Source organism: Somniosus microcephalus, chromosome 7 (assembly GCF_052327205.1).
Source record: "Somniosus microcephalus isolate GS21.2 chromosome 7, FLI_Smic_1.0, whole genome shotgun sequence".
Lineage (NCBI taxonomy): Eukaryota > Metazoa > Chordata > Chondrichthyes > Squaliformes > Somniosidae > Somniosus > Somniosus microcephalus.
The window spans coordinates 196,163,466-196,185,377 of NC_140993.1; the positions used below are offsets into that span (position 1 = coordinate 196,163,466).

Genomic DNA, 21,912 nt, shown 5'->3' on the forward strand with positions numbered 1-21,912 from the left:
TTTTACAAAAATAATTACTCACAGGGTACAAAGTTAAATTTTATTCAAACTCCTTACATAGGATACAAAGCACAGAAAAAGGCCACAGTCCAGCCAGTCCATGCCAGTGTTTATGCTCCACTCAAGCCTCCTCCCATCCTTCCTCATCTAAATCTATCAGCATAACCCTCTGTTCCCTTCTCCCTCATATGCTTATCTAGCCTCCCCTTAAATGCATCTATACTATTTGCTTCAACCACTCCCTGTGGTAGCGAGTTCCACATTCTCACCATGCTCTGGGTAAAGAAGTGTCTTCTGAATTCCCTATTTGATTTCTGGATTTCCTGATTTGAACTCCTCATGACTCAGTAGATAAATGCACCACATTTAGTGCACCGCATATGGACGAGAAAGGTCCCAGCTACAGCTCCCTAATCTGCGCAGTTAGCTCAGCTCAGCCAGTGCAGTTGTGACATGACACAATTAGCCTCACCTTCCGATTAGGAAGGGGAAAAGTACAGTACATCATTTTCACCACTGACTGATATCCAGTGATCACTGCTGGAAAGTAAGTGTGTAGGCTGCAAAGTATTAACTGTGATGGTTTTCTCCCCACCTCCTCCCAGCTTGAAAAAGGCACCGACACTCACTGACAACAACAATTTGAATTTAAATAGTACCATTAACATTTTTAAAAATGGACAGCAAGCTGGGAAAGGCGAGACCAAAAATTTGATTGAAGGGGTGAAGTTTTTCAAAAGGTAAAGAGAGAGATGGACAAGCACAGGGGTTTAAGGAAGGAATTTGAAAGAGTAGGAGCAAATTACTCCTCTCTTGGAAATTATAGATGCAAAATTCCAGTGGGAAGGTGACATTTTCGGTCTTTTCAGAACCTATCCACAAGATTGTGGTCTTTTTCTTTAAATTCCAGAACCAGTTGATCTTCCATTTCCTGACAGTTATGTCCCCAACTACTTAAATTACTGCTAAAAATCACTCCCTTTTTTGTCACCTTCTCTTGTATTTTGGGGAAACTTCTGATAAGACAGAGTCCAGAAACAGGTTCTGCAGGTTTCTCTGGAGGTACTCAAGTAGCTCCTGGATGATGTGACTGCCATTTTCCCTCATGTTCTACTGACTCCATTAGTCAGTTAGTCAAACTCCAATTGGACTTGATTCAGATCCAGCACCTCCACTCGTCTCCATGTGAAAACAAGTATGAACTTCTATGCAGATACAGTTTTCAATAGCATTCAATCTCAGTAGACATTCTACATTTTAGGTAGAGCATAAGGCTATCTTGTGACTTAAAATACAATTTCAAACTACAAATAATAAGTTAAATTGCTTTCATGACTAAAATTAAGTGCAAGTTTAGACTGTCAGTCACAACATATTTAAGTCACATTTTGAAGAACATCAAGACACACAGCAACTTTAAGACAGCTAGATTGTCTCCCACCCCCATCAAAATGCTTTTAGTCAAAATTATTTTGATTCACATCCACTTTCCATTATTGTTAATCACTTTGTGTCCATAGTTTTTTGCTTTGAAGCAAAGTAATCTGTAAAATAGAGTACATTATTATAAAAAAGAAACAAACAACAAAGGAAACTGTTCAAAACCACATAAGGAAAATCCTATAGCCATAACCATATGTGTTATTGAAGTAAGATGTCACAACAGCTTATTAAAACATTGAGGCTTTTCGGTAAATGCCTATGGAACATTAATGGGTAATAACAGGGCTAGCTACAGGACAGAAGTGGTCCAAGGCCACCTTAGATCACGGGATAACAGTGGTCGCCAACTCAAAAAAATGAAACCATTTGTTCTGATCAGAAGTTGAGAAAGAAGGAAATGAGAAAAATCTGTACATGGATGGAACTTGCTCTTATGAAACTTGTTCGTAAGTGGTGCAGCCTGTATACATGACCTCTGATATAACACATATGGCAAACAGCTCCCTCACTAATAGAGAAGCCATATAAAACAACAAGCCTGCACTGTAACATATTCTCCAAAACACCATTGCAGTGGTTCCACTGTGATATGCATATCTTGCATGATACTTGCTTCCTGAAAAAGTTATCCAAAAGCTTTTGAGGCCAGGGGGGGTTGTAACTTTAAATCCAGCCTAATGTAATAAGCTTCAAAAATAATCTAGAAAAACCAGTAACCCCAGAAAGTTAGCCTGAGGTTGAGCCAATTCAGAAAAACTGGAGAATAAACTACAGAATGTACCACAAATTGCTGCTTTCATAGAAAACTGGAGAGAGAAAAAAATCAAAACATACTAATGTTAATAATGTTCTTCACATACCATTAGATTCATTTAAAACAAAAATAGAGAAACTGTTCCAATAAAAAAATTCCAAACTTCAACACATTTTAAATTGTTTTGGTAACTCTAACTGTAAAGCACTGGACTCGAATTTAAATCCCAATCTCCAATTTTTTTTTGTATATTAGGTGACATAACAACAAGGTCCAGCTGGAAAGAACAAATTCAAAAAGACATCTTAAGAATTCACCTGTACTGGTAATTCCAACAATCCAAATCAGCAGTACTTTGGACTCGATTGACTCTTTCTATCGCTCAGCTGGCCTGCTCGATGGAATGCTTCATTGCGGCAGTTAGCTCCATCGTGAGGGAGAAGGAAAAGAGAAAATAGTAGAACCAACCTACTGAGGCACAACACCTCCCCAACTGAAAAAGCCAGCAGTTGTCATCATCTGGTCTAACAGTGGCATGAAGTTTAAAAGTAAAACACCATCTATTGAGATTGAATATATTATAGATAGAGATATAGGGGATATAAGGATATTGTACCTACATATACACAACCTGTCATCTGACACATCATGTTCTCTGGTTACATCACAACCCTTCCAAGATTTCATTTATTTATTTTTTCACAAACCCAGTTTCATCATTCCATGTAATTTTAAAAACGATTTAAAAAAAAACAGGAATTGTATATATTTCGTAAAATAAAACTGAAGTGGAGCTGAAGGCTAGAAGGATTCTGACTATATTTAGAAGCACCCAAAGTTTGGTGTACATTATATGATCCTTTTTACTTTTTTGCCTCACTATAACATTGGTTAGTCCAGTCTCGATTTCTGAATTTCAGTTTGACTTCTTTTGCAGAACACCCATTATAATAATAAATACACCGGGCAGAAATTTATGTTTTACTTTTAAAGGTTATTTCATATAGTTTTAAACTTTACCATAGAATATGCAAGTTCACATTTACACGAACTTCATCTGATGTGCTGCTCCGGTCATTGTCAGGAATCGGGGACAGGCAGGGAATGGCTACACAAGGCAACAGTATTGACCGAGCTCCCCCCTCCTCCTCCAATCCCAATATTAAAAAGATTTTAACATCTTAAAATTTTAAGGCACAAAAATTTTACAGACTCGCGTCCCATAAACGCCACTAAAAAAAATTCTTACAGGTCATGGGGCCAAAGCCCTCATCATTATTTGATTAAACAATAAGTCATTACAACAGTTGTTTGCTACAATGTTTATGATTTTAATGTACAGCCTCCCCTCCCCAAAGCAGCCAACCACTTACTAAACCTGCATGCAGTTACAGAAACAGTAAATATAACATGTCACGTCCAACATGATAACAATGAACTACTTCTGAAGCACAAAACTCTAAGTAATGCCTGTGCGCTATATACATGCTGTCCAATTCACCCAGCGCTTTATCACAATACACAGCCACTCCGAATTCTCACATCAGCCTGCTCTTAATCTAAAACTAATTTCAGGACTGCAATAGGACACCTTTCACAGCAAATGCGGAATTAGAATCGAATGCTTTGCAGCTAGAGTTACTAAAACAATTTAAAATGTGTCAAAGTTTGGAGTTTTTTTTATTGGAGCAGTTTCTCTTTTTTTTTTTTAAAATGGATTTAATGGTAAGTGAATAATTAACATTAGTTTTGACTTTTTCTTCTCTCCAGTTTTCGCTGAAAGCAGCAGTTTGTGGTACTCTGTCATTTTTTTCCCCCAGTTGAATTGGTTCGATCTCAGGCTAACTTTCTGGGATTACTGGTCTTTCTAGATTATTTTTGAAGCTAATTACATTAAACTGGATTTGAACTTACAATGTTTACCCTTCCCTACTCCTAATCTAAAAAACTAAATCCAGGACTGCAATAGGACATCTTTCAACTAACAAACGCTGGCCAGTCAGTCTAAGCTGCCAGCCAAAAATAATTCAGATGGTTACAAGTCGGTTTAACCGCACTACAGGAAGGGTTGGGCTCAACGAAGGCAAGTGAAAAAATGACAGAATTTAAAAACATAAGGTTTTCTGTTCATAATCCAGCAACAACTCTCAATATTATATGGTTTGATTGAGTATCCAGCTTTCTGCATAGTTTATACTGCATTTCAACCCAAACTTCAGAACAGTGCATTGTCCCCCATCACTAGGCCCACTCCATTGGTGTCTGTCATGGCTCAGTGGTAGCACTCTCACCTCCGAGTCAGAAGGTTATGGGTTCAAGTTCCACTCCAGAAACTTGAGCACAAAACTTAGGCCAACACTCCAGTGTAGTATTAAGGGAGTGCTGCACTGTCAGAAGTGCTGTCTTTCGGATGAGACGTTAAAATGAGGCACTGTCTGCTCTCTCAGGTGGACGTAAAAGATTGCATGGCACTATTTCAAAGAAGCAGAGGGGAGTTATCCCCGGTGTCCTGGCCAACATTTATCCGTCAACCATCATCTCTAAGAAACAAATGATATGGTCATTATCACATTGCTGTTTGTGGGACTTTGGTGTGCTGCTGCGTTTCTTACATTACTAGCGACTACACTTCAAAAAGTACTTCATTGACAGTAAAGCGCTTTGGGATATCCGGAGATCATGAAAGGCGCAAGGCTTTCTTTCTCTTTCCCATGTCCATTTATGAAACTACCAAAACAAATGCTAAATTCAAGATGGTTCAATGTTACAAATGCGTTGTCTGCATTCCTCCTTGGAAGCTAAATGATGAATTTGGCCTGTGCTAGTCTGATGATTTAAAGGTTAAAATTCAATTGGCAGCAATACCGCAAAGATGTTTTTGAAAAACATTTCAAAACATACAGTTTATATGATAGAGGGGCTGGACGGGACAATGAGTTAGAACACTCTTCTTTCTGTTCAGACGCTTGGGTCTGAATCCAGCTTGGCCAGACTGGATGAAAATCTACTCTATCTTACAGCTGTTATGGTACTAAGGAAAATGATTTCAAGCACAGATCTCAAAAGCAGTTCCCAGTAGATCTGACTCCACATATCAAAGTTTCCTCTACAATACAGAACTAGTACAGAATATATAAATGAATAAAACAAATGTTACAGGGTTCGCTTTTGTGTATATCTGTGTCACTGCAGTTTAAATGGATATACATTAAAGTGATACAATATGATGAGGGCTTTTGCAAGCAGGCTCCACTCTTTGTACAACATGCACCAAAATTTCTCCACGTTAACCACTAGAGTACAACTACAAAAGATGCTCAGTTCAAACTTCTCCTGGGCAGTTGCTTTTTAAAGAACTTTAATTTTGCTTTAAGTGTTGAAAATATACTGAGAGATACACAATTGTGCTTTAACTGCCTCGTAGCTTATATCTTCATTGGAAAATATATGGCAACACACTCTACCTAAAAGGACACTGTGTAAAGTAAAAATGAAAAGGGAGACTATGTTCTGCATGTATTTACAGAAAACAAACATATGTAATAAAAAATTTTAAATTCAAATAATTAATTACTTTTAGAAAGCAGTGACTGCAGTTATGTAGGCAAGTGCAATAGTCATTCTGCCCCAGCAACATCCCATAAACATTAGTATGATGACTGATGATTTAATCTGTTTATTGGAGATGCTGTTTGCGGGAAGAATCTTGGTCAGGACCAGGAGAATTCCATGCTCATCTTTGAATACTACCAGGGGTCTTTAATGTCCACCTGAACAGCCAGAAGGAAGGCACCTGCAACAATGCAGCACTCCTTCAGTACAGCACTGAGGTGTCAGCCTAGATTATACATTCAAGTTTTGGTGTAGAACTAAAACCCAAAACCATCCAATCCAGCGTCAAGAGCACTAATAACTGAGTTATGCTGAAACACAAAACTGCACTTTAAAAAAGGCATCATCCAAGCTCCCCTGATGCCTCAGTGGCAAATACAAAGTGTGTGGTGTGATTGTGAGCCATGCAGAGCAGGAAGAGTCCTGGGTTGAAACCCGCATATATTCTGGAGATAGCTAATTGGTTTTATTTATAATGGAGAAACTTAGGAGGAACGATTATAGAAACTGGGGCTCTTTTCATTGGAGTAGAGTAGATTAAGAGCTGCTCAAAATTATGAAGCATTTTGATAAGGTAAATAGGGAAAAACTATTTCCACTGTATAAATTTAAAGTCATCACCAAAAGAATGAATGAAGGGAGAGGTTAGGATTTTTTTAAAACATTGTAAAGACATATCCTACCTGAAACAACGATGAAATCTCAAACCATAATTAAGTTTTAAAATGGAAAAAAGGAAGTTGGTAAATATTTGAAAAAGAAAAAAATTAAATTGGCATGAGGAAAGGGCAGGGGGAATAGCTCTTTGAGAACTGGTGCAGGGATGATGAGCTAAATAGCTGCAAACATTGATGATTGTACATCAGTCAAGACAGCAGTGAGAACTTGAAAAGAAAATTAGCCAGGGTCCTCTCCCCTAATCACGTGGAGGACTGTATGTAGATATACACCTGATGCAAGGCTAATGTATTTAAACAAGGAAAGAAAAAATATTCTGTGGATCAGGTTTTAAAATATCCAATCGAACAACTAAACATTTGGGTTTACCACACTTTCAATTGCAGTCGCTCTTAATTCAAAGCCGCTTCATTTGAATTATCTGATAATTCAATTATTTTTTAGTACTAAATTCCTACTTTCCTGTGTTATTTACATTGCTTAATTCAAATTACTAGATCATTTATATTTTTAATGCAAAAATGCATTTTGAATCATCAGCAGTAGATTGCAGTATGCTTCAAAGTATGTGTCTTCTGATCACTAGAAACACAGCTTCCTCTAACTTACTAAAATATTGGAAACAACATATCCACAATTGTCCTCCTAATTTGTAGGAAGGTTGTAAATCCATAAAATGTGGTATTACCGTGCACAGCTGCGCTCCCATTATTTTAGTAAATCCTGAAAACCTCTGCTGTGTTAAACGTAGATGGCAAATTAGCACTCAAAAAATTATTCTTCTGCTCCATTTTGTAATGATTCTCACATTAGTCCCCAAGAAAGAAGGAGCCAGGTGACAAAAACTACTGATGCTGGTCTGCACTTAAGCCACCAACCCTTCAAACATCCCTCCCCAAAGCATCTTGCCTCATTCTTTGCAGTTCAACTAAACAGTATAGCAGAGATCAGGAACTCACCACACAAGGGATTGTGGAAGAACACATTAGTACATCAACCAGCTGTGTCACTATAATGTATTTCTTTTTTCTTGGGATGTGGGCGTCACTGGCAAGGCAGGCATTTATTCCCCATCCCTGGTTGCCCATGAAAAGATGGTGGTGAACTTCCTTCTTGAACTGCTGCAGTCCATTTGGTGAAGGTGCTCCCACAGTGCTGATAAGTAGGGAGTTCCGTGATTTCGACCCAGCAACGATGAAGGATCGGCGATATATGTCCAAGTCAGGATGGTAGGTGACTTGGAAGGGAACTAGGAGGTGGTGGTGTTCCCATGCACCTGTTGTCCTTGTATTTCTTGGTGGTGGAGGTCGCGCGTTTGGCAGGTGCTGCAGTGCATCCTATAGGTAGTACACACTGCAGCCACGGTACACCGGTGGTGGAGGGAGTGGATGTTTAAGCTGGTGGATGGGATGCTGATCAAGCAGACTGCTTTGTCATGGATGGCTGCACCCATCCAGGCAAGTGGAGAGTATTCCTTCACACACCTGACTTGTGCTTTGTAGGTGGTGGAGAATCTTTGGGGAGTCAGAAGGTGAGCCACTCGCTGCAGAATACCCAGCCGCTGAAGTGCTCCAATAGCCACAGCATTTATATACAACCAATATTTCTTTCTTACATATTACTTGATTTATAGTTCCTCTACAAACAAACAATCTACAATAATTGTAAAAGTACATTTGTTATTGATAACAAAATTAGCGTACTGACGCTTTGGGACTTGAATGGATTTCACAAGGATTAAACACTAAATCCACAATCCAAACTCTGTCCTACAATACTACAGCCTGTAATAATTCACATACTAAGCACAGCTCAGAAGCATCATATAGCAATGTTTAATAATGCAGTAATAATGAATATCCTGCTGCATCTTGTGCTACAATGGGTACAGAATTGATAAAATGATTGATGCAGCCAAATCTTCTAATCACTGTTCAGCCCTCTATTGCTTATTAGCAAGTTGTTTTAGAAATGCAGGAAAGTTACTCCATATTAATGCCCGCTGACTTGATCAATAGAATGGCTTGTCTTCTTTAATATAAAGTTTATTTTGACAATCATATAGAAGGGCTGCATTATCTGCATTCAGTCTCTCTCATTTCACATGTAAAGTCCATCAATAGAGACTAACATAATGGCTGTGGTGGTAAGTAATCTTCAAGGAACCATGATGCATTTCATATCAATAAACTGTGCTGAGTTGCATTTCTAAGACATGAATTCAGCGTTTGCTACAGCTATTTAGTTAGTTTAAAGATAACTATGGCATAGCCACAGTTATGTCCTGCATTTCTACACTCTCGCCTCAGAGTCAAAAAGTTGTGGGTTCAAGTCCCACTCCAGGGACTTGAGCACAAAATGTAACTGGACATGCCAGTGCCTTACTGAGGGACTGCTGCAGTGCCTCAGGCTCCGTCTTTCAGATAAGACGTTAAACGAAGGTCGGTCTGCCCTCTCAGGCCGGTGTAAAAGATCTGACACTATTCGAAAAAGAGCAGGAGAGTTCTCCCTGGTGTCCTGGTCAATATTTATCCCTCAACCAACATCACTAAACAGTTTATCTGGTCATTATCGCGTTGCTGTTTGTAGGACCCTGCTGTGTGCATATTGGCTGCTGAGTGTCCTACATTACAACAGTCACTATACTTCAAAAAGTACTTAATTGGCTGTAAAGCACTTTGGGATGTCCTGGAGTCATGAAAGGCACTATATGAATGCCAGTCTTTCTTTCCATCAGTACACAAAACAAAACAGGCAAATGGTGGTGATATCTACACGTAATCAAATCTCTACCCTTGAGGACTGGAAAATAAAATTGGGCACAAGGGACAAAAATAAAATCCCAGCTGCTGATTCAGCTTTTCCCTTTAGGTTTCGTCGGCATCACCACTCACACTAATCTTTCAATTCTCAGAAGCTGAAACACAGCAGATTGCTCTGCCTGCCAAACTGGCAGCAATTTTCCACGGCAAAGGCAGTCACATTTCAGGTAAACACATACAACACCAGCTTGTATTTAATACTTTAAAATAAAACAGAGCAGTTATATGGGTACGGTAGCGTAGCTGTTATGTTGTTGGACTAGTAATCTAGAAACCTGAAATAATAATCCAGGGAACGCAAATTCAAATCCCACCATGGCAGTTTGAGAATTTGAATTCAGTTAAAAAAAATCTGGAAATATAAAGCTGGTTATCAGTAAAAGTGACCATGAAGCAGTCAGAATGTCATAAAAATCCAATTGGTTGACTAATGTCCTGTAGGAACAGAAACCATACTTGGTCTGGTCTATATGTGACTCAAGTTCCATGGCAACGTGGCTGACTCTTAACTGCCCATGGGAAGTGGCCTAGCAAGGCATTCAGTTGCATCAAACTGTTGGAAAGGAAAAGGACTTCAGTGGTTCAAGGCGGCGGCGGCTCACTGCCACCTTCTCAAGGGCAATAAATGGCAGCCTTGCCAGCAATACCCACATACCAAAGAATGATTTTAAAAATTATACATTTTACACTGTTGCAAACCGACGTCAGCTTTGCATCATGCTATGTAGTATCAGGACAACATAAAGTCACCCAAACCAAGGAATGTAAGATCACCTGCAAGACTTTTCTGTGCAGAACTTACAGCAATAATGCTGCAATGCAAAGTTTCAGATTGGCACTGGCAGCAATATAATGACAAGTGTTGCAACGCAAAGTTTAAAAAGTTCCCAGGCTGTCCACTGGAAAAGTTTCAAACTTAATTTTCATTTTTTTTAACCTTAGCAAACAGCCCAAGTGTTTGATCAGTTTTTAATTTACATTAAAATTTAACCCATATTGAGATATTTTCTGAGACCTACTCAGTTTCTATTGGCCTAAGAGGGTCATGAAGCCATGGGGGTTAATTCAAAGCTGCCACCCCTGCATTGCGGTGATCAGGTACTAACCTCAAACTACTACGTATATAACAACACCTTAAGAATAGTAATTAGAATGAAAGAGTTTGCATTTATATAGTGCCTTTCACAACCTCAGGACATCCCAAATTGCTTCACAACCAACAAATTACTTTTTCAGTATGGTCACTATTGCAATGTAGGGAAACACAGCAGTCAATTTGCAATGTCCCACAAACAGCAATGTGATAAGCGACCAGATGATCTGGGTTTTTTTGGTGGTATTGGTTGAAAGGTTTGCTCCTCTTCTGATAGTGCCAGGGGATCTTTTATGTCCACCCGGGACCTTAGTTTAACGTCTCATCTGAAAGACAGCACCTCCGACAGTGTAGCACATCCGCAGTACTGCAGTGGAGCATCAGGCTAGAATATGTGCTCAAGTCCTGGAGTGTGGCTTGAATCCATGACCTTCTGACTCAGAAATGAGAGTGCTACTACTGAACGGAGGCTGACACCTTGGCTGAAACAGAAAGGACTTCATCCCTATACACACTTTAAAAAATATATGTATTGGCACTTCAGGTGTCACACATGGGTGTGTCTGCACTAAAAATTCAGTCACGAAGTATATATGGAGGTCTGGTTAAATTAATTACATGTCTGTTGGAATCTGAACCTAAAATCTGCAATTTTACCTATTCCTTTGAACACTACACAGTAAAGTTCTCTACATCCTTTTGAAAGCTAATCAAAAGACTTTGTGACTTTTAACTGAGGGCTTCATTGAACACAACATGGAAAATGTTAATTGATTGGATTAAAATGTGTATATATACATATATATATATATATATATATATATATATAAAAACAATTTGTTACATATTGATGTTTCATGAATCAATTCCAATTGGGTCAACCATTCTGAGTGTATTAAAACCTTTATCAGACTATTCTTTAAACACTGACTTTGGGCTCCAGGAATTCTTGCTCCCTTACATTTCATCTGAAAATACTATCAGGAGTCAGCGAAATGATATGTAAACTTTCCTCGCCTTGAATAGGAAACCATAAGAGGCACCATGGAGACAAACAGCAGGGATGGATGATGCAATTTTTGCTGGTCAAGACATCATTACAGTTATTTACCATCCTCTGCAGATTAATCCCCAAAAAGGGAAGCAAGCCAAACAGTTAACACTTCTCTTATTCTTACATATCACACAAAACAGAAGAATGAAGTCATCATATACTGACTTTTTGGGAGAAACAATATAAAGAGATGTCTGTGGCACTGTAGCATAGTGTGCTTGATTTTTTTCCCCTTAAAAAAGGATGCACCAAGTGATTCCCCCATTAGCAATGCACAGTATTGATCCTCTGCATTTACTGTGAGTTAGCATTAGGGGTTGCTAAAGTGGACCTCCACCCCTCAGAGGGGAGAATTGGCAGATTTTTCACTCCAAATGCCTACCTACAAACCCTTGCTATAAAGTGCAGTGTGTGGATTTTGGGTGGAGCCGGAATCAGGCTTAAATGTCATAATTCACTGTCGAAGCTCGCACATGAAGAATGGCCAATGGTACAGGCAGGCATCTGATGCCAATGGAACCATATTCTGACATGAATCAGCACCTTCAGAAATAGAAGGAAGGGGGAAGGATATACCTGACATGGAAGGCAATAGCTCAAATCCATGGTGTATGAGATTAGTCAGGTATTCCCCCTCAAGGTCACCGTTCCCTCATGCAATGTTCACAATAGTAAAACCAGTCTAAAAATCACGCCTTTTAGTTCTAACGATGAGCAGTGTGTTAACACAGGATAGATTGTTTTTTTTTTTTTAAAAAACAAGCTCTTGTCTATGCACTGTCTTGCAGCAGCATTTAACTGCAGGTAAAAATTAGAGAACACTCTTTACATATCACATTCCTGTTCATTCGCAAATAATTCTTCATGACATTTGCATTTTCCACTAAGGTTATGAGTTCAAGCACCAATCAGGGTTAAGCTGACACTCCAGCACCAAACTGAGAGATTGCTGTATTGTTGGAGGTGCCATCTTTTAGATAAGATGTGAAACGAAGGCCCTGTTACCTGTTCAGGTGGTTGTAAAAGATCCCATGAAATTATCAAAAGAGCAAGATATTCACGTGATGTCCTGCCAAAATTCTTCCCTCAACTAACACCACCAAAAACAGATTAACTGGCCATCCATCTCATTCGCTGTTTGTAGGACCTTGCTATGTACAAAATGTTGGGTTTTTTTTCATTTGTACGCAAGATGTGGACAATGCTGGTATGGCTGCATTTATTGCCCATCCCTAGTTGCTGTGATAAGGTAGTGATGGGCCTTTTCCTTGAACCAATGCAGGTGTGCTGATGATGTTCCCAAGTTGGTGTTAGGTAGGGACTGCCAAGATATTGATCATAACAATGAAGGAACAGCAGTATGTGTCTAAGTCAGGATGGTGCGTGACTTGGAGGGGACCTTGGAGGTGGTGATGTTCCCAAAACATCGCTGCTCTTGTCATTATTGGTGGCAGAGTTCATGGGGCTGGGAGTTGCTGTTGAAGTGACTGTGGTGAGTTGCTGCAGTGCATCCTGTAAATCATACATGCTGCAGCCACAGTGCAACAGTGGTGGATACCGAGTTCAGGGGCAAGGGAACCGATCAAGCAGACTGCTCTGCCTTGGAGGGTGTCGAGTTTCTTGAGTGTTGCTGCAGCTGCACCCATCCAGGCAAGTGATGAGTATTCCATCATACCCCTGACTTGTGCCTTACGGATGGTGGAGAGACATTGAGGAATCAGGAGACGAGCCACTCTTCAGAGTATCCAGCCTCTGCCCTTGTAACCAGTGTGTTGATATGGCTTGTCCAGTTAAGCTTCTGGCCAATGATGACCCCCAGTATATTGATAGGCCGGGTTCTCAGTGATGGCGGTGCTATTGAAGGTCAAGGGAAGATGACTGTGTATTTTCGTGTTGGGGGACGATAATTGCCTGCTATTTATGTGGCATGAATGTTATCCGTCACTTGTCTGACTAAGCATTGATGTTGCCCAGGTCCTGATGTATGCTGGTATGGGCAGCTCAATTATTGGAGGAGTTGTGAAGGGAGCTGAATACTTTAGAATCATCAGAAAATGGTTCCACTTCTGACCTTATGATACAGAGAAGGTATTTGATGAAGACAGTTGAGGCAAGGATGCTGTCCTGAGGAACTGGGGCTATGATGATTAGCCTCTGACAACCACAACTATCTTGCTGTGCATCAAGCATGACTCTGCCCACTGGAGCACTTTCCCATTGACCGCAATTTTGCGAAGGCTCTTTGGTGCCATACTCGGTTGAATGCTCCCTTTATGTTGAAGGCAGCTACTCTCATTTCTCCCTGTGGCATTCGAGGCTGTGAGGAGGTCAGGAACCTCAAAGTGTTTGCCAATAAGACATTGAATACACTTCAAAAAGTAATTTAGATGTGAGGCACTTTGGGACATCCTGAGGAACTGATAAGGCGCTATATAAATGCAAGTTCTTTCTTTATTGCAACACGCAAATAGGATGCAGGATGGACACTAGCTCAATATCAATTGAGAGAAAAGAGACAAACGTTCTCTCAATTGGTATGGAGCTAAACGTTAAACCAAAATCTTAAACTAAACTGCTATTACAATAAGCTGACTGATTGCCATGGGTAGTGTGAGGTTCCATTGTGATGCCTAGACTGGTCTGGTTCTAATATGGGAACAGAAGACAGCATAGTCAGGGAAAAGGAGGGAAGGGACAATATTTTATACTTTTTCATCTCTTCTCTGAATTAAAAAAACATGAATGGAGGAATATTTTAAAATTCAATTTTTATCCAACAAGCTAGCCACTGACAAAACAATGAACCCACTCTCAAATAATCCAAGCAGTCTCGCCACCAAGCCCTGCTTTTCAAAAGAAAATAATGATCCTTTTTGTCTTTTCTCCCTAATTTTAAAACATTTCTTAAAACAGCAAATGGCAAAGAAATGTGCCAGTAGAAGATACTGAGCACAAGAGTGGGAGAAAACACAATTAGCATCTGGTTGGTGCAGCCATTTTTCCAGAATGCTTCAGCAATGTGGCCATTTTAACTATGTATGTTAATTGTGCCCCATCATACTACTGGGCTCAGTATCATTCCAAATAGCCCCCTTAGTTCTCATGCCAATTTAACAAAAATACTCAAGAAAATCAAAAGTAAAAGGAAAAACTTGCTATATTCAAGAATGGAAATCTTTGTATCCCCTTGATCTTTACATAGAAACATAGAAGAAAGGAGCAGGAGTAGGCCATTCGGCCCTTCGAGCCTGCTCCGCCATTCAACGAGATCATGGCTGATCATCCAAACCCTAGCACTCGGTCCCTACACCGACAGCCATCCCACCCAAGCACTATCCCCGTAACCCCACGTATTTAATCCCCCCTACACTAAGGGCCAATTTTTTATCATGGCCAATCAACCTAACCCGCACATCTTTGGACTGTGGGAGGAAACCGGAGCACCCGGAGGAAACCCACGCAAACACGGGGAGAATGTGCAAACTCCACACAGACAGTCACCCAAGGCCGGATTTGAACCCGGGTCCCTGGCGCTGTGAGGCAACAGTGCTAACCACTCTGCCACCGTGCCGCGCTATTTATATGTAATACTGTTAGTTGAGGATCCCTCTTTCAAGTATTTACACTTCTAACATTATTTCCCAAATGTTCCACAACATTATAGGCACACAACTATTTCACAAGGTGACCCATGTCTGGACCAAGACAAAAAGAGAGACGTTAGGAGGCAAATTACAACTATCAACAATTTTCTTGCTGAAATCCACTAAAAGCCAGTGCAATATTTCTGAAATCATAAAGGAACAGTTACCAGTCCAGACACAAGCAACATTAAATAAACAGAAGTTACCATTGAAAGTGTCTACTGCAATGTATCACATCTCATTTTCCACATATTTGTCATTTGTTATATCAGAGAATTTTGAATGTGCTGGAACAAGACTTTTTGCTGTTAGGTTAAAAATGGCTTCACATTGTCTGGTGCTGTACTCTTGATCAACAAGTGTTCCTGAATTTAAAGACCATACACCTCTTTCTGTGGTACCCACCTTCACCACTTTTATTGTGGATAATACCAAATGGAAATCCATAAATCAGATGACTCAGCAGTCAGCCCAATGAGGGAAGATGAAAGCACATGATAAAGTCTAGCATCATACTAACGAGCATGGTTTAAATTACTTGTATTATGTTTAATATTTTTATTTATTAGTAGCATTCATGAACGACTTAACATAGTAAACCATCTAGTAACACAATTACTTCATCTCCACTTTCCCGCCCGATCGCCATATCCTTTGATTCCCCTAGAGTCCAAAAATCTAACTATCTCAGCCTTGAATATACTTAATGATTCAGCATTCACAGCCCTCTGGGGCAGAGAATTCCAAAGAATCACAACCCTCTGAGTGAAGGAATTCCTCCTCATCTCAGCCTTAAATGGCTGACCTCTTATACTGAGATTATGCCCCCTAGTTCTAGACTCTCCAGCCAGCAGAAACAACCTCTCCGCATCTACCCTGTCAATCCCCCTCAGAATCTTGTATATTTCAATGCGATCACCTCTCATTCTTCAAAACTCCAGAGAGTATAGGCCTAGTCTACTCAGTCTCTCCTCATAGGACAACCCTCTCATCCCAGGAATCAATCAAGTGAACCTTCATTGCACCGCCTCTAAAGGCAAGTATATCCTTCGTTACGTAAGGAGACCAAGTACTCCAGGTGTGGTCTCGCCAAAGCCCCGTACAATTGTAGCAAGACTTAATTACTCTTGCACTCCAACCCCCTTGCAATACAACCCCCTTGCAATAAAGGCCAACATGCCATTTGCCTTCCTAATTGCTTGCTGTACCTGCATGCTAACTTTGTGTTTCCTGTACTAGGACACCTAAATCTCTCTGAACATCAACATTTAATAGAAGAAAATGATTATATAAATAGTTTTGAGACCTCATAACTATTACCAGCGGAGCATATTGAATACCTTGTTATATAATATAGTTATTTCCACAAGGCAATCCAGCTGCATAGCATGAGCAATAAATTTGCAAGTGAGTTATAATAATGAAGAGTAGAAATAAAGAAACCCAAGCAAAGGTGATCATATTCTATTTCATCATACTGTATATGAAAATTACTGTATCCAAAAAAACAGCAGTGAAAATAAAAATCTACTTAAAGTTCATCACTTAATTGCCTACATCACATCATGCATTTCATAATGGAGTTGAACAATACACCAATTTAATAAAAAGGTTTTTTTTTCCACTTATGTTAAATATCCTCAATAATTCCTTGTACGCTTAAGTCACAACCTCCAGGAGGGCATAAGGAACAATATCTTCCCTGTTGAGGTTAATGATTTCTCCCCCATTAATGAGGTATATTTAATTATATTGGTACATTAGTACAGTAGGGGGGCATCAAAGGAAGCCTCTGCTCCTCTCCATTCCACTGCTTTCAAAATCTTAGCTTCACCTGATCTTTCACATACATATCAGAAGTCCCCATGGTTGCTATAACATGTTATTTATAACAGCTTGTGTTTTAAGGTTACAAAATTTAAGAGAATAATCACTATAGGAATTATTGGCTTACATTTTCCAACTGCAATCAAAACAAGTCATGCCATCATTATAAGTTAAGGATTAGAAGCAGGATTGGCTATACGGCCCCTCGAGCCTGTTCTGCCATTCAATAAGATCATGGCTGATCTTCGACCTCAACTCCACTTTCCCACCCAATCTCCATATCTTTTTATTCCCAGAGTCCAAAAATCTATCTAGCTCAGCCTTGAATATGCTCAATGACTCAGCATCCACAGCCCTTTGGGGTAGAGAATTCCAAAGATTCACAACCCTCTGAGTGAAGAAATTCCTCCTCATCTCAGTCTTAAATGGCCGTCGCCGTATCCTGAGACTATGCCCCCTAGTTCTAGACTCTCCAGCTAATGAAAACAACCTCTCAGCATCCAACCTGTCAATCCCCCTCAGAACCTTATATGTTTCAATGAGATCACCTCTGATTCTTCTAAACTCCAGAGAGTATAGGCCCAATCTACTCAATCTCTCCTCATAGGACAACCCTCTCATCCCAGGAATCAATCAAGTGAACCTTCATTGCACCGCCTCTATATCCTTCCTTAGGAGACCAAAACTGTGCGCAGTACTCCAGGTGTGGTCTCACCAAAGCCCCGTACAATTGTAATAAGACTTCCTTACTCTTGCTCTCCAATCCCCTTGCAATAAAGGCCAACATGCCATTTGCCTTCCTAATTGCTTGCTGTACTGTACCTGTATGCAATCTCTCTGTGTTTCCTGTACGAGGACACCTAAATCTTGCTGAACACCAACATTTAATAGTTTCTCACCATTTAAAAAATATTCTGTTTTTCTATTCTTCCTACCAAAGTGAATAACCTCACATTTCCCCACATTATACTCCATCTGCCACCTTATTGCCCACTCACTTAACCTGTCTATATCCCTTTGTAGGCTCTTGTGTCCTCCTCACAGCTTACTCTCCCACCTAGCTTTGTATCACCAGCAAACTTGGATACATTACACTCGGTCCCTTCATCTAAGTCATTAATATAGATTTTAAATAGCTGAGGCCCAAGCACTGATCCTTGTGGCACCCCACTAGTTACAGCCTGCCAACCCGAAAGTAACCCGTTTATCCCTACTCTCTGTTTTCTGTCCGTTAACCAATCCTCGATCCATGCTAATACATTACCCCCAACCCCATGAGCCCTTTTCTTGCAATAACAACTTTTTATGTGGCACCTTATCGAATGCCTTTTGACAATCCAAATATACTACATCCACTGGTTCCCCTTCATTTAACCTGCTAGTCAGATCCTCAAAAAACTCTAATAAATTTGTCAAACACCATTTCCCTTTCATAAAACCATGTTGACTCTGCCTAATCATATTATGGTTCTCTAAGTTGCCAGTTTCCACTTCCTTAATAATGGATTCCAGCATTTTCCAGACAACTAATTTCAGGCTACCTGGCCTGTAGTTCCCCGTTTTCTCATTCCTTCCTTGAATTTGATTAGCATTAAAATTGTGACAAGTATTGCAACATCATGCCTTTGGATTATTCCATCCCTTTTTTTTAAAAAAAAAAGCAATGACGTGTCCTTTAATTTTACATGGTACATTTTATTCCTTCCCCATGCCAGTTAATTAAAGTGTGATACAGGGCCACTCTCCCTTTAGGTGGAAAGAATAATTCAGGAGGAGGTGCACAGCAGCAGCAAGTGAGATCTTATGATGGGCGTCTTGAATTATTGGATGATCCAACCTGCTTAATTCTTCGCCAGTTACGCTACTGAACCATAAAGGCCAGGAAGCTCCCAGGTTCAGTCCTTGGTCCCTGTTGAAGGGGTCCACAATGACCTTCTCTGCTCCTGGATTACAGAGGGATTGAGCTAGGCTTCCCACTCCAGACTGCTATCCAATCTGGCGCTCTGTTTCCCGACAATGTGGCAAGGGGTCTGATAAATTAGAGCGAATAACTGATTTCCCTTTGTGGAAATGTAATTTTTTTTAAAGCACTTCCACATTTCAAAGGATGCACTAATATCTTCGTGTGTGTGTGTATGTGTGTGTGTACATATAAGTAACGAGCAACAGGTTGAGAGTAACTGAAGCCAGCCTTACCCGCAGCAAAGTCTGCGACTCCTCCCTCGCCTTGCTGAGTTCGGTGCTTGTTGGGTACTGCGGGGTGAGAGCTCGGGGCTTGTCCCGGTCTCCCCCTCCCCCCGAGAGCTGCTGCACCCCAGCTGGGAAGCCCTTGGCGTCGGCGGTCTGCAGCCCATAGACGGGCCGCCCCACGTCCGCTTCCTCCGCGGCCCTTCGGCTGCTCTTGTGGCTCTCCTGGCTACTGCCGCCGGGGGAGGCGTTGAGCAGCCCGAGGGCGGCCTGGCCCGGGTAGGGGCTCCCCTTGTGCAGCTCCCCCGGCGCCGCGCTCTCCTTGACGCTCCAGCCTGCCTTCCTCGTGTCATCCTTGGAGGTGTCGGCCCAGCCTCGCCCCTCCTTCTCATCGGCGGCGGTGGCTGCTGCTGCGAGCGGCGGAGGGTGGCAGTTGCTGGCGCTCTCAGACGGGGTGGGAGTGCGGCGTCGCATCTCCTGCTCGCTGCTCAGGGAGTTGTGGCTGCTGGTCCCGGGTGTGGGTGGTGACTCCCCGCCGCTGGTGCTGCTACTACTCGCCGGCTCCGGGACCACGCAATGAGCTGTGTTGAAATGCTCCAGTAATGCCTGAGTGTCCGGAGCGGTCCACTTGCACTGACGGCACTTGTAGCAGTTATGAGCCCTCCTGAGACACACAAAAGATAATTCGGAGGTTAAATTAAGAGCAACATTTCTTGCATTGTTTTAACAGAAATCGTGCAATGCATTTTTTTAAGTGCTATGCAGTTGGGAAACTTTTAAAGTTAGATAAGGTGCGCATTTTATATTGTACTTCAGGCAGTTTCCACCAAACGAACAGGTAGCGTCCAATATTGACAAGAGCTGGTCAGTATTTACCCATTACAATGTAACACGGATTTACGACAGTCGGTTTTCACCAAGAAACAGCCAACTTGCACTTTGTATACCAAAACAGTAACATACTAAGAGTTGCGTTGGTGACATGTTTTCAAAACTTACGAAGCTATCTTAATGAACTGTAGCTAGTTACAATAATCTGATGACAGAGAAACTATAGACCATCACAAAAACAATCCAGTTTACTTTCTGTGCTTTGATGTCGAATAAAAAAGGGATATTTAAACTCTCCGTGTTTTGTTACCTGTTCTTGCAAGTACTTTCTACGTCTCTGCTCCTCCTTCCCCCCCCCCCCCCTTCATATTTTAGGTTCAATGCACAAAGCAAATCATCAGATGGGGTGGATTTAAAGTTTCTGGTCTGTTACCTGTAATGTCGGAAAATATCTTCCTCTACTTGAGTAACAAAGTCGCATTTGGTACAACAGTGCTCTTCAGCCTCTTCGCTGGTCACTTGCCCATCACTTCCCTGTTGGCCATCCTCAGTCTTGCTCGGGGTGTGTGAGCTGTGCATGGTCTCGTAATGCTGCAGGAGCACATCTACATCCTGAACTGTGAAAGAGCACTGGTCGCACTGGTGCTTCACCCTGGCACTCCCTCCCACCCCGTGGGACGAGTGTAAGAGCAACAGGGTGCAGTGGGAGCAATTACTTTTCCTGCAAGCAAATGGGTAGGTGATGTCCCCCAGGTGCTTTTCAGGGCCGCACAGTCCCCCGGGGCAGTACTGGCAGTGCTTAATGGTACATTTGTGAACATTGTGGATGTAATGATAATGGCGGAGCAGGGGTCCCACTGCGATCACGTCAGGTCCATGACTGGTGGAGTACCTGAATTTACACAACTGGCAGTTGTAGCTGGTGACCATACTCTCCTCTGTTGACTTAGTGGCGTCTTTCTTTTTGGCCGAACTTGTGCCTTTCTCTGCTTTAAGCGAGAATTCCCCGTCGGATTTATTAGCCACAAGAAGCTGACGCTCTTTCGAAGAGTCGTTCTGGTTAAGTGCGGGTCCCTGTTTGGCAATTTTGTCCGGAAAATCTCTATTAAAGTAGCTCGTGCGCTGATTCTCTCCGTGCTGTTTATTGTAATGATCCGTGAGCTTTAAGGTGTCCGAGGACTCGCAACTGAAGCTGCAAAACCTACACCAGAAGTAACAGGAAGCGTCCATGCCATTCTGTTTGGAGGTGTCCATGGATTTGATGGGCACAGAATAGCCGATGGGGGTGTCATCTGCTGCCTTGATGGTAGATTTGTCCTGCCATTTCCCCGCATCCTCTGGGTCTGATGGGCGAGGTAAGTGGCGCTCTGTCGCGTGGCTGCCTTTGCTGGCGTTTTTCTCCAATTTGTTGGCATCCTTGCCAGACTCCAGAGCAGAAGGCACACTTTTCATTTTATTGGGATGCGCTGACACGAAGTGCTGTTCCAGTTCAGTCGAAGAACTGCCCATGTAGGTAAAATTGCAGAATTTGCACCGGAAATACTTGGTGTTGCCTTGGCAGTCGGGCGTTTTGCGTCCTATGCCAATGAACATTCCTCCCAAAGTAACCTGCAAAAACGTAAACAAAAGACAAATGTGTTTTCCATTTCAACTTGTGAGGTTAACAATAATATGAGTTTCCCAGAAAATACCATTTTCCACTTTTTTAAAGGATATTGCATGACGCCAAGACAGTTTTAATATCTATGGCAAGTTGTAATTTGGTAATATTTTCAGTACACTGTCGCGATCAAGGTCCATTGGTTTATGGTGTTTACTTACCCAAGTTATCAATTATGTCTATTATTTAGTTATTTCAGTACATCAAAATGCCCAGCGATTTTTCCTGTTACTCGGGATCGGTTTACCATTGTTGATACGGAATCAAAAATAGAAGTGTGGTAATAGTTTTACAGCTTGAGTAGGAA

The 21,912-nt window shown here is 41.3% G+C and overlaps 1 protein-coding gene across 4 annotated transcripts in view; it reads right to left on the bottom strand.

Annotated features, from left to right (window-relative positions):
* The window catches only part of trps1 (trichorhinophalangeal syndrome I), a 237,088-nt gene that overhangs the window by 207,645 nt on the left and 7,531 nt on the right, over positions 1–21,912 (bottom strand). For all 4 annotated transcript variants that reach the window (XR_015079039.1, XM_085993289.1, XM_085993290.1 and 1 more), the window contains exons 3-4: positions 20,379–21,553; positions 19,124–19,778 (exon numbers count right to left, since the gene is read on the bottom strand). Coding sequence is in view for 3 of the 4 variants with exons in the window: in XM_085993289.1 (XP_085849415.1) it covers positions 19,124–19,778; positions 20,379–21,553 (1,830 nt within the window). In the remaining variant the exon portion in view is untranslated. The remainder of the gene's footprint in view (positions 1–19,123; positions 19,779–20,378; positions 21,554–21,912) is intronic.